Here is a 13461-nt window from a genome sequence, read left to right as displayed (position 1 = left end):
CTGGGTCTGTTTAGTTGAGATACACTGGACTGGCCTTGGCTAATCTGGACTGAACTGGGCATGCCAAACTGAACCTGACTTGGATTAGCTAAACTTAACTGGTTTTATGTGAGTACCACTGGAAGGCTTTAGCTAATCCGGACTGAACTGAAAATGCTAAAGTGGACCTGAATGGGTTTAGCTAAACTTGACTAGACTTGAATGGTCTTATCTGAGTACCACTGGATGGCCTTAGTTTATCTGGACTGAACTGAACACGCCATACTGGACCTGTCTGGGTCAGTTTTTGTTGAGATAAACTGGACAGACCTTAGCTAATCTAGGCTGGGTTTAGAGTGGTACAACTGTACTGGTTTTATCTTATTTGACTGAACTGGGCATGCTAAACTGGACCAGACTGGGTTTAGCTAAACTTGACATGACTTGACTGGTTTTAGCTGAGTATTACTGGACTCGGCATAGCTGAAGTGGACCTGACTGGGTTGGACTTAGTTGAGATAAACTGGACTGGCCATAGTTACTTTGACCGAACTTGCCATGATAAACTTGACATGACTGGGTTTAGCAAAACTGGACTGATTTAGGCTGTGTTTAGCTGAGTACAGCTGGACTGCCATTAGCTAATCTGGACTGAACTAGGCATGCAAAACCGGAGCTGACTGGGTTTAGCTAAACTTGACTAGACTTGACTGGTCTTAGCTGAGTACTACTAGGCAGGCCTTAGCTAATCTGGACTGAATTGGCCATGCTAAACTGGACCTGACTGGACTGATCAAGACTGGGTTTAAAGTAGTACAACTGGGTTTACTAAACTGCACTGGACAACACTGAGTTTAGCTGAGTACAGCTGGACTGGCCATAGCGAATCTGGACTGAACTGGGCACACTAAACTGGACCTTACTTGGTCTAGCTATCTTGGACTGGATTAGGCTGGGTTTCACTGGGCATGCAACTCTGACTGGGTTCAGATAAGGTGAACTGATTGTTCTAGTCTTATCTAAGTTTAACTGACTGGGTTTAGCTAAACTGGACTAGACTGAACTGGGCCAGGCTCAGATTATGTGGACTGGTTTTAGTTGAATTGATCTAGTCTAAACAGATGTCTCTGTCAGGTTCACTTGTAGGTACAGTTCCCTCCCCCATCCCATCGTGCACATACAGTCTAATCTCAGACAGCTCGGTGTGATTGATGGCGCTCCATTAATATGACCACGGCGCACATCAGCCAGCAGATTTACGACGGTGGCGACGGGACGATTTGGCACAGGCAGTGGCAAAAACAGACACGTGCACACAACTACACTCGCTTGTTTTTCTATCTCCCTTTCACTCTCACAGCTGCACTATAATGAGGATCCACATCAGAATCCAGCGTCCATCGAGCTGCAGAACAAATATGCGCAACACCATCTCTCTCTTTGTCTACCAACACAATCACTCAACACAAAACATGAATACGAGACATGCAAATTTTACACATACACACCTAACATAATCTCCATCCACAGACACGCGCACACACATAATCCCCTCTCCTCCCCCTTCTAATGCTGACGGAAGAGATTTACAGGGCAGTGGAACAAAAGAGCGGGTTACACTGAGTTCAAATCATCACGGTGAAAAAGCCCTGCGTTTCATTAGCGACTCAGCACAGCCAAGCCACGTTGACACACACAGACGACTTAAACAGCAGCATAAACAGAACTCTAGAGAGGGCCGTGCATCCAGTCCTGCCCGTCTGACACACAGAAACAAGATGCTACACTTTAAACACCCTGGGGTCAAGAGGAGGGGGACTTGTGACTTGTTTAGAGGAGACGTGTTTACCGTGACTCTTTTAGGTCCCGTGAGGACCGGCATGTGTCCTCCCAACCAGCTGAGAGCGGTCGTCTGCAGAACAGTCAACGCCAGGGTGAGTAAAACGACACCGGCTTTTGAAATCATAAGGGGCCTACTTGGATTTCACACTTAGTATGTCCCCCGCTGCTGCAAATATAACAGCAAAAAAGCTTTGCAACACAAAAGCACGTATGCGCACACACACAGACTGTTAAAAGCAAGAAAACTAAAATTAAAAACAAAAAGAAGCCACATGAACCTTTAGAGTGACAAAAGATGAAGGACAGAGAAAAACAGATGAAGAAGAAAAAAGGATGAAAAGCATTTGGCGAGAATAAAGAGGCTGGTGAAGCTATATTCAGACAAAGAAAACCAGCCAGAGAGTATCTTTTAGAAGTGATCTGTTTGTTTGCCAGTCTGCAGCCTTGCTCCTATCATTGCACATAAAAGCACAAATTCCATACCCTGCATTCTTTTATTACACTATATCAGACAGGCACTCTCTTTACTCCATCATGTGAATATACAGTATTTTTGCAAATACACAAACCATTTAGAACTGAATTGAAAATGCAAACAAATTCATATTACTGTAGTTTTTAACTCGAAAAAGTAAATGTAAAGCAAAATTGGTTTGAAGGTCTGCAGCAATTATAGACGGAGAGAATAATGATAGATAGATAGATAGATAGATAGATAGATAGATAGATAGATAGACAGACAGATAGATGGATGGACAGATAGATAGATTGACGGACAGAGAGAGGGACAGACAGACAGATAGATAGATCGATTGATAGACAGACAGACGGTAGATAGATTTATCTATCTGTCTGATTGTCTGTCTGTCCATACGTCCGTCCATCTATTTATCTATCCATCAATCTATCTATCTACCAATTATCTATCTATCAATCCATCAATCTACAGTATCTGTCTGTCTATCCCTCTCTCTGTCTGTCCGTCCATCTATCTATCAGTCCATCCGTCTATCCCTCTATCTATCTATCATCCTAATGTTCTATTGTTCTGACAGACAGACAGACAGGTAGACAGATAGATAGATAGATAGACAGATAGATAGATAGATAGATAGATAGATAGATAGATAGATAGATAGATAGATAGATAGAGACAGACAGAATTGTAGATAGAATAACAGACATAAGGATAGATAGATAGATGGACAGACAGACAGACAGAATAGATAGATAGATAGATAGATAGATAGATAGATAGATAGACAGAATGAAAAACAGAAATGAAAAATAGAAATGAATAGAAATTGACAGACAGACAGATAGATATATAGATAGATAGATAGATAGATAGATAGAGACAGACAGAATTGTAGATAGAATAACAGACATAAGGACAGATAGATAGATGGACAGACAGACAGACAGACCGATAGATAGATAGACAGACAGACAGACAGACAGACAGACAGACAGATAGATAGATAGATAGATAGATAGAATGATAGATAGAATGATAGATAGAATGAAAAACAGAAATGAAAAATAGAAATGAATAGAAATTGACAGACAGACAGACAGATAGATAGATAGATAGATAGATAGATAGAGACAGACAGAACTGTAGATAGAATAACAGACATAAGGATAGATAGATAGATAGATCTGGTGATTGATGAAGTTCAGCAGAGGAATGTGAGCGCTGTTCAAGGTAATTCAATTTTCATGCTTTACATACAACTCTCCATACTACAAACAACATCATGCTGAAAACACAACACAATTTTTCTCTTCATTTGTATTCTTATGCAAAATACATGTGCAACATACCAAGACATAAACGAGAATGAGGAATATTCACACATATACACATATACCGCATACTAATGCGAATGGTATTTAAATCAGATGAATACGAAGAGCTGTTTGTCAAAAGACTCCTGAGGTGACATAAACGTTAATATTTACATTCACATTCATCATACGTTCACCTGCAGCTGCTTCTAGCATTCCTATTTTTCTCCTGAGCTGACAAGCAATAAACTAATGAGCGTGTCAGCTGGTCTCTGGATTAAGATGCGTCCAGTGTAAGAGTGTGTGTATTTGAGCAAAAAATGGCCATCCTTAATCACTAAAAACGGATAAAGATGCCTGCCGGGAGTGGCAAAGCAGGGGGCCGCTGATGTGTGACTGCGTGTAGGCAAGAATGTCTATGAGATGAGACACTTACTATGCAAGGACAAGCATAAATAGTGGGATTTCTGAAAGGAATTTACAGACGTATTCACAAGCGCGTGTCGCAATTCGTCTTTGGAGTCGTGCTTGTTCATGCATGGCATGTGTAGCATTATACGCTGTTTACTATGAGTTACGCTGCCAATGAAACTCAAATGTGGAAGGCTGGTGGCCTCTAGTTGCCAGGGCAACGCATACAAATAGCAAAAGGTCTTTATTGGGTGATTGAAATGCGACAGCTCACCTAAGCCAACATTATTAATATGTATGTGGAGTATCATCTATGACAAGCACCAAATGTCAGGCGTCTGAGAGTGATCTACCAAGCTCGTTCCGTGCTGGCGTCGCATTTAACCTCTCGCGGCAAAACTCCGAAGGACGGTGGGGGGGAATAAATGCATGCCTTTCTGTCGTAGTGCGCGCTCTCTGGGAGCCGTCCAGGGGACGGGATAAAGATCTGAAGCTGAGGCAAATGACGTTAACAGCCAAACATTAATACCCATCAATATGTATGAAGCCGAGCATGTGTAGAACTCAAACTTATGAATTTATGTATTAAAGGAAGTATGCATGCATCCATACACCCTTGCAGAATTCAAGTGAAAATGTATGGAGACATGCATGTCTGGACACAGCGTCTTCATATTGTTAGCTAAACTTAAATAAACTTAACTTAACTTAAATAAAGCTGTAATAAAATAACATATAAATATTAGATGACAAAAATTGACTTTGAAACTTTTAAATTGCAAAGTTAGAAATACTATCCTTCCATTAAGTTTGAATACTAAAATTACTAAACCTTAAACTGGAATAAAAGTAAAGCTATATATAGAAATATTGTTTAAAAATGAATGATAACAAAATGTCAAAAGTTTTTGAACAATAAGATTTTAATGTTTTTAGAGAAGTCTCCTTTGCTCACCAAACTTGCATTTATTTGATCCAAAGTACTGCAAAAAAAGTAGCATTTTGAAATATTTTTACTCTTTAAAATAACTCTTTTCGATTTAAATATATTTTAAAATGTAATTTATTCTTGTGATTTCAAAGCTGAATTTTTAGCTTCATCACTCGTCACATGATCCTTCAGAAATCATTCTAATATTCTGATACGCTGCTCAAAACACATGTATTATTATTATTAATATTATTATTATAATTATTTTGTTGAAAACAGCTGAGTAGATTTTTTTCAGGTTTCTCTGATGAATAGAAAGTTAGAAAAATTAATACAAAAGTATTAGTTTTTACAAATTAAATACTGCTTTTTGGATCTTTCTATTCATCAGAGAATCCTGAAAAATGTACTAAGCTGTTTTAAAAAATGATAATAATAATAATTAATTTAAATATTGATAATTAATAATAACAGTAAATCAGCATATTAGAATGATTTCTAAAGGATCATGTGACACTGAAGACTGGAGTAATGATGCTGAAAATTTAGCTTTCACAGGTGTAAATTACATTTTAAAATATATTCAAATAGAAAGCAATCATTTTAAATAGGAAAAAAAATATTACTGCTTTTGCTGTATTTTGGATCAAATAAATGCTGGCTTGATGAGCAAAAGAGAATTCTTCAAAAAGCAATAAAAATCTTACTGTTCAAAAACTTTTGACTGGTAGTATCTAAAGTGAAAGTTAATTCAAAATATTAAGACAAATGTACAGTATTATATAAATAATACTAAAATAACACTGGTTCTACACTGATTAGGCTAATTTCATAGGCTTTCTTTCTAAATAATATGGCAAAAAAAAAAAAAAAAAGTAATATTTTACCTGTTTGAAGTCATAAATAGATGTCATAATTATAAAATGCTGTATACGGCTAAATAATTACAAATTCAGAGTTTATGTAGTCAAAATGTAGTCAAATGTAGTCAAAATGAGTCAAAATGTATTATTTGTTATTAATTTTGTGTGATGTTATAATAAATGTTTTAAATAATAAATACTTATACCATCCACAAATCAGTTTTTGGTGATTGCTATATCTGTTAAATATTAAATGAACTGCATAGTTTTGTAATATATCAAGTTCGAAGGTTCCCATATGAAATTTCTAAGCAAAATATATATTTTTAACCGAAATGTGCCCAAACAGATCAGAATCGATTGAAGAACTGAATAAACAAGTCAGGAAGTTTGGATTTAAACCCAGACCTGATGAATAAACCAACGTGGGTTGCAATCCTGACACTCCTGCAGGTTTCCTACTGATGCAAACAGGCTGCAAGCGCTAAATTAAAGTGCTTCAGCCATTACACTTGTTTGTTTTTCACTTCTTGGTGACATCTGTTAGTCTCAGGTAAACGGAATCACACCGGTTGCATGGAAAAACGAGGCACAAGACGAGCAAACCATACTCTCGTCTTTGTGGTAGAACAGCTGCTGCGATCAAGCTCGATCACCCCGGGCAAAAACAGCAATCTGGCTTCTGTTTGTTGAAAATGGCGTGGGACATCAGTACTCATGCGATGGTGAATCTGAACATACACTTTTCTTTCTCACTGGCACTGAGCATTATCTTAAGAGTTAAACTGAGCAAGGAACAGACCACTGAGGTGGCCTTCCGAGACTCGGATGCAAAGAGCAGAAGTGATTTTATTACTTATTCATAAGATCATCAAGATGCCAGTTCTCCTAAAAACAGCAGTGGGAAAATATATAGGTAAGCTGCCAAGACATGCAAATTAACCTCATTCCTCCCACAGGGATCCGCAATGATGTTTTGCAGGGCTGCGCATCCTCCACAGCCCCATATTAGTAATCCACTGACTTCTTCCACTTAACTTCAGCCAGCGAGGGCAAACATTAAATCGTGTTGCAGTATGTCGAAATGAGATGCCAAAAAGCAACAGGGAGGCAGAACACAGGTCTCACAGGTTGAGACTCGATAGAGAGATCTGAACTGGGACTCTTTTGGAAGAAACAGGTCCATGGTGCAGGAACAGATTTTGCCTCAGGATCAACCATGTTTACTTGTGAATATGCACAGTATTAGTAATATTTACCAATTCCTGATTACAATGCCACATGTTAACACAAGTATGGACCCACTTTGTGCATCCATCAAAACAAATCCATTGTGCATTCATAAATTGCTGCAAGAGAAAATTACTTTTAAGTGGCCTTTTGCTCTATGAGGCCATTGCACAGAGACATATGACCAGATCTTAGAAAATGACAAATTTGGTGATTTCTCAAAAAAAAAAAAAAAAAAAAAAAAAAAGCTGCAACAAGCTGTACGGCCAAAGGTGAAAAGTCATAAGGTTCTTCACATATATTACCCTGGACCAAAAAAACAGTCACAAGGGTCCATTTTTTATATCTTTATATGAAATTCGTATTAAAAAAAGGATTTCATTGATGCATGGTTTGTTAGGATAGGACAATATTTGGCCGAGATACAACTATTTGAAAAAATAAATAAATAAATAGTCTTCAAATCGCCTTTAAAGTTGTACAAATGCAATGCATATTAATAATCAAAAATTAGGTTTTGATATATTTAGGGTAGGAAATTTACAAAATATATATGGCATAAAATGAAAAATCGATTATTTTGACCCATACAATGTGTTTTTGGCTATTGCTACAAATATACCCTTGCTACTTATGACTGGTTTTGTGGTCCAGGGTCACATATGGGTTAATCATAATGCAATGTAACACTTTTTGCAAAGAAAAAAACAGTCATTTAAAAAATGAGGTGGGGGTGCGATTGATCGATTTAAGTAGCTAATTTAAGTTTTTATTTTTTTATTATTATTATTATTATTTTTTTTTTTTTTTGGAATGGAATGGAATGGTATGGAAACCTCTCATGAGGAAATTCTGCATTCTATTTGTGCGCTTATTTTTGTACATCTGCTCATTTATTCCGAGGTTGTGTGTCAAAACCTTGTGAGCTGCCTATATCGAACGCATTTTTGGGCACCACTGGCAGGCGCACCATTTCGGGCATCCTCGGAACGCGCCTATGACGCCCAAAAACGCTGTCTAGGTAGACAGCCCACTATGTTTTGACACACAGCTCTTGTATTGTCTTGAAGGAACTGCAAAAATTCAGTCCACTACCACTACTGTCCTGAACAGCTGCTTTATAGCAAATGACCACAGCGCGCAATACCGAGAGCAAACTGCCTATTCTTTCATACCAACATCTGTGCGACCAATAATACAATGCATGTAAGTTACTATCAAGCAGTTCAGTAACTTTTCCACATCGCGATGAATCAGACCAAAGGTTAAATTGAAGAACTTACCGGTACAGACATCTTGAGCTCCTTCTTTCAATCCACTACAAAGCTGATGCTGATTTTAACGGACCAGTTTCTTCCCCTCTAACGGTTTTTCAGCAGAAAACATCAATTTGTGCTGTTAGGCTTCGCTTGGTGTGTTTCTATTCCATGTTGTCGGTAGTAAGGGTGCAATCCGCGTCTCGATGGGGTGAGAAGTTTGATGTGAATGTTTCAGATGTGCCTCCGCTCCACCTCACACGGGCAGCGCTGCGCAGTTTCAGTCGTCCTCTCCAGAGAGCTGCGGCTGGGCTACTAATAAAATAGCTGTGTTAAAATGAAAACGCTTCTTCGCTCGTTTTTTCCGTATAGTATGGAACGACCTGGCTTCTGTTTGTCTGTATTGCGGTGGCGTACACTGACACTTCGTAGCACAGCGAACCAGCACGCTGCTCGCTCGCTCGCTCGCTCGCTCTCCCTATGATGGAATCATCAAGTTCTGTTTAAAGGGATAGTCTCCTGTTACCTCTGTGTGGATAAACACGGCATGGTTTATATTATATGCTGTGAACTGTATAACGCGTGTTTACATTCGATGCGCTTATGCCAATCCAGTGCTACTGTCCTATTTAATGTCCTCTGCCCTGTTTTAATTGTCCCCTCTCACTTACAAAAATATTTAGTGCAAGTATACAAAAGAATATTTGCAAGTATGCCTATAAATTCTTTGTATGATTAATACATCCTGCAAGTTTCATAACTTAAAATGTCATTATCAGTTAAAAAAGCATTTATGTAATAACCCTCAGAAAACGGCTAGTTTGGATCCGAGGTGCAAGGTGACGTCACCGAGCACAGTCGTTTGCCTAAACACCGCCTTCAGAGCAAGGCCCCGCCCACTTGCGTTCAGTCGCTTAAGGGCTTACACTTGATTATTGAATGCAAAAAAAAAAAGAAAAAAAAAAATTACTGAATGCAAGTGTAGCGTCGCATCTATAGCAAAATAGTTACAAGCAGTGATTACTGGGGTTCTTTAAAGCATTTAAGCACATATGAAAAAAAACATTATAGCAAGCCTGTAACCACCTAAATCAATGATTTAAAAAGCATTTTGTCAAACCCGGGTAGTTTACCATAGTAATATTATGTTTTTTAATGTTTATGACTGTTATAGCGGCAGCTGTGGTCCAATCTCCTTAAAATGTTGCTTGCTTGTTTAGAATCACCTGTTGCATGTACTCTGCATGTTTCGTAAAGTTTTAAGTTTTCCTTTAGGCTTTATAGGATTTTGGGTAAATTTGGACAGGCTGCTTTTCTAATCGACCATGTTAAACGTCAACATTTTTTTTTTTTTTGATAATTACTGACCTAGAAGGTGATTGTCCTGCAGTGTTTTTTTTATTTTTTTCAGATTGAGTGCAAAACGTAGGACTAGTTCGCAAAAGTATTATTATTATTTATTTTTTTTTTTTACGTCTTCTCAGTCATTTAACAGTTTGATTGACAGTAGTGGTTCTAGAGGTAAAGTTGTCTAGAATGAGGAGTTCTATCATATGATACGAATATGATAGCTGACTACAGCTGCATCACAAACTGTAAATGGTTTCATTATGCGTTGCCTGGAAATGACAGTTTTATTTTGATCATGTTGTCAAAACACATGCAATAGCAAGGGGGCGACGATACTGTTTTCTATGCAGTGACATCAGCCAGTCATAACAGTGGCTGATTACTGACACGCCTTAAGGAACCCGCCCCTTTATACAGGTCGTTTTAGACAGAGGGTCAGAATGAGTCAAATAATCATTTTTCCACATATTTGTTTTGTTTGTGCAAAAAAACTTTATTTACATTATAAGTATACCTCATAGAACATTAAAATAATTTAAAAATCCATTTAGCCCTTTAAACTAAAATCTGTTCACATTCAAACTCAAACTAGTATATTTGGTATATGTATAGTTCACTTGATCTAAATTTCATCATCAGTAATCACCTTGATTTTGTCTTTTTGACACTAAACAGTTGGTGCATGAGGTGGCAAAACAGGCCTGGGCCCTTGTTTCACAATCAAAAAAAAACAAAAAAAACCATGTAGTGGACAGGACAACAAGGACAAACAGCTGCAGAGATGCTGCAAAAATAGACGTCCACATTGACTAGCAATAGTGTTTTGCCAAGTAATAGCGAAAACACTGTACAAGGATGAAACTTTCTATTGTGCATGTGTCAAGTACCTGCAGGTTTACGTGAGCTTCACAGTCTTCAAGCCACCACATTTGCATGAATTGTTTCTCAGCTTTGTCGAGTCACCAGACATGCATAAATATAGTCACTCATGTTTGCGGAAGTCTCCGGTTCTCATTGAAAATGAATGAGTTGAGGCAACATTGTTGCTTAAGCCACTGACTGTGCAAATAATGGAGCTTTAGAGTGAAGATTTTGTCTCTGATCTTCCAAATTTCTTTAAAAATAAAGAAAAAAATGTCAACTATTTCAAACTTTCAAAAATAACACACTAGGTTATTACATTCACCTAATCCTTTCATTATTTAAAGATCAACAAAATTGTGGCTGTACATCAAGTTTTCAATTATGTTAAAGGTAGCAGGTGCATTTAACAAACCCCTTAAGACGTTCCTTAGAGACATTGTGCAGTCAAATAACATCTTGACGGATATTGATTCAGTAAGTAGACCTTTAAGACAAGAAGAAACTATAACAAACTATATTTTTGGCCAAAGATTGGCCAAAACATCAGTGTATCGTCTCGAGTCTTAGGGTTTAGTTTGGTTTTGTTAGTGTGTGTTTTTTTACTCTCAAATATTTGGTAGCCACTGACTGCCATTATATGACTGACAGACTGCAACGGTTTGACTTAAAAATCTTCGTTTGTGTTCTACTGAAGAAACAAAGTCACCTACATCTTGGATGCCCTGGGGTTAAGCAGATAAACATTAAAGTTTCATTCTTGGGTGAACTACCCCTTTAAGCACATCTTCAAAAAGGTTTAGATTAAACACCCAAAATCACCCTCTCATCTACAATGAAATTCCTTTAAGTGCATTATTTGCCAGACAGCAGATAGAAGTGTGTGTTGTGGACGACAATTAGTTTACAAGCAGCCTCATTCCCGAAGCTCTCACTGACAGCTATGCTATGAACACTGTGAATGGCTTTTAATTATACAGGGCAGCTGCATGAAGGAAGTCAAAGGTCCTCTTCTTATCTTCAAATGTCTGTTAAATTGGTGTCATGGCACTACCTCCCTTCATCTGCCAACATCGGCTAATGTTGAAAGGGCTAAAATACAGGAAAGAAGACCTTCAGAAGGAAAACTTTTTGGGGGGGCTGCCAAACCAGTCCACTGTTACAAGGCTGAATTTACTGCAAAGATGGAGGAAAAAAAAAAAAAAAAAAAAAAAAAAAAAAAACTCTTGTAGTCTGCAATTGGATATTAGCCACTGAGCCAGCCCGTATGGAATTTGCGTGGGCAGAACTCGATTTGGAACACCCCATTCATCAAGTTCTATACTGTACATCTGACACCTCTGCGTGTTTGTTTATGAAATATTTTGGGTAATTTAATGATGCTTTCAGGTAGCATAGTCTCAGCTCTTTTTAACACAATTTACATACATTTTAATTCCAAGATTTCACTGCAGAAAAATGCTAATAAACTGTAGATTCCATAAAGACAAGAACATTGTATAAAGGAATATGTGTGCCATAAAAATTAGCAGCACATTGTTCTAACCTTAAAAGCAAACCATACAGCTCAGCAGGCAATGTATTGAAAATGTAGGAGGAAATCATTTTATTATAGCTCACACATAGCGAGTAGTAAATACCCAGCAGTGCTTTTAAGCTCCTCTTAACTCTGGCGACCTGGAGGTAAGAGGCATTTGGAACATTTTAGCCAGCTGTTATTTTAGGTTCTCATCACAGTGATTGTTTATAATTGTCCTCTCAACAGCGCTGTCTATTTTTAAGGTTTCTGCCCCTGTTTGAAGTCATGCACTTGGTGACAGACAGATACACATGCCTGGAGGTGAAGTTTGTGCTATATATACACGCTACAGGAATTCCGAGTGGACACCTAAGGCCCTGTTGCTCCATAAAGGTCTTTTTTTTTTTATAGGACACTTGTAAGGATCTACAGCTCTATTACAGTATTAAATCTGTGGATTCACTGGATCGAATCCATTTTGGCCTGGTCTGACTCTATACATAGCACATTCTAAGTAATGTTAAAGAGATAGTTCACCCAAAAATTACAATTACCCTATGATTCACTCACCCTCAAGTCATTCTAGGTGTATATGACTTTCTTCTCTCAGTCGAATACAATTGGAGCTATATTAAAAAAATGTCCTGGCTCCTCCACGCTTTATAATGGCAGAGAATGGGCGTTGAGATTTTGAAGTCCAATAATGTCCATCCATCCATCATAAAAAAATGCTCCACATCGCTCTGGGGGGCTAATAAAGGCTATTTTTCTTACACAAAAGGATTGTTTTGCTTTAGAAGGCCTTTATTAACCCCCTGGAGCTGTGCAGAGTATTTTTAAGATGGATAGATGCACTTTGTTGGACTTCAAAATCTCAACAGCCATTCACTACCATTATAAAGCTTGGAAAAGCCAGGACATTTTTAATATAACTCAGATTGTATTTGTCTGAAAGTAGTAAGTCAAATTTACCTAGAATGGCTTGAGGGTGAGTAAATCATGGGGTAATTATAATTTTTGGGCGAACTATCTCTTTAATAACCGACAGTTGGTTACTACTGTGAAATCACTCAAGAAATGTACACAAGAAGTGAAATAAGACAAGAGGAAATAGAGAGAGGAAATGCAAGTATGACAGAAAAGGAAATAGTCTTGTGAAGTGGAAGTCAAAGTTAATGATAATGGCAGAGACAATTGCAAAGGAAAAAAATCAGACTCTTGTCATCAACACATCTAAGTGTAATGCAAGATGAAAGCGATGGAAAAATTGAAAAAGTGACAGAAGAAAAGGGATGAAGGCATTATTTAGGAGCTAACAGCAGTGTTCAGACCCAAGAGAGAAAGTAAAATCAGGAGAGGACAGGTGCATTTGAATAAAGATGAGGACGACTGGCTCCTCTCCACTCCTGAATACCACACACTTACCAT

At 37.9% G+C, this 13461-nt stretch overlaps 1 protein-coding gene across 1 annotated transcript in view; it reads right to left on the bottom strand.

Annotated features, from left to right (window-relative positions):
* bcar1 (BCAR1 scaffold protein, Cas family member) overlaps positions 1-8764 on the bottom strand; it is a 108701-nt gene extending 99937 nt beyond the window's left edge. Inside the window, 1 exon segment of the mRNA XM_051134573.1 lies at positions 8331-8764. Within this exon segment, the coding sequence (XP_050990530.1) occupies positions 8331-8342 (12 nt within the window). The 5' untranslated portion in view covers positions 8343-8764.
* Positions 8765-13461: the final 4697 nt, after the last annotated feature.

Source organism: Labeo rohita, chromosome 18 (genome assembly GCF_022985175.1).
Source record: "Labeo rohita strain BAU-BD-2019 chromosome 18, IGBB_LRoh.1.0, whole genome shotgun sequence".
Classification (NCBI taxonomy): domain Eukaryota; kingdom Metazoa; phylum Chordata; class Actinopteri; order Cypriniformes; family Cyprinidae; genus Labeo; species Labeo rohita.
This window is presented reverse-complemented; position numbering and strand designations above follow the sequence as displayed.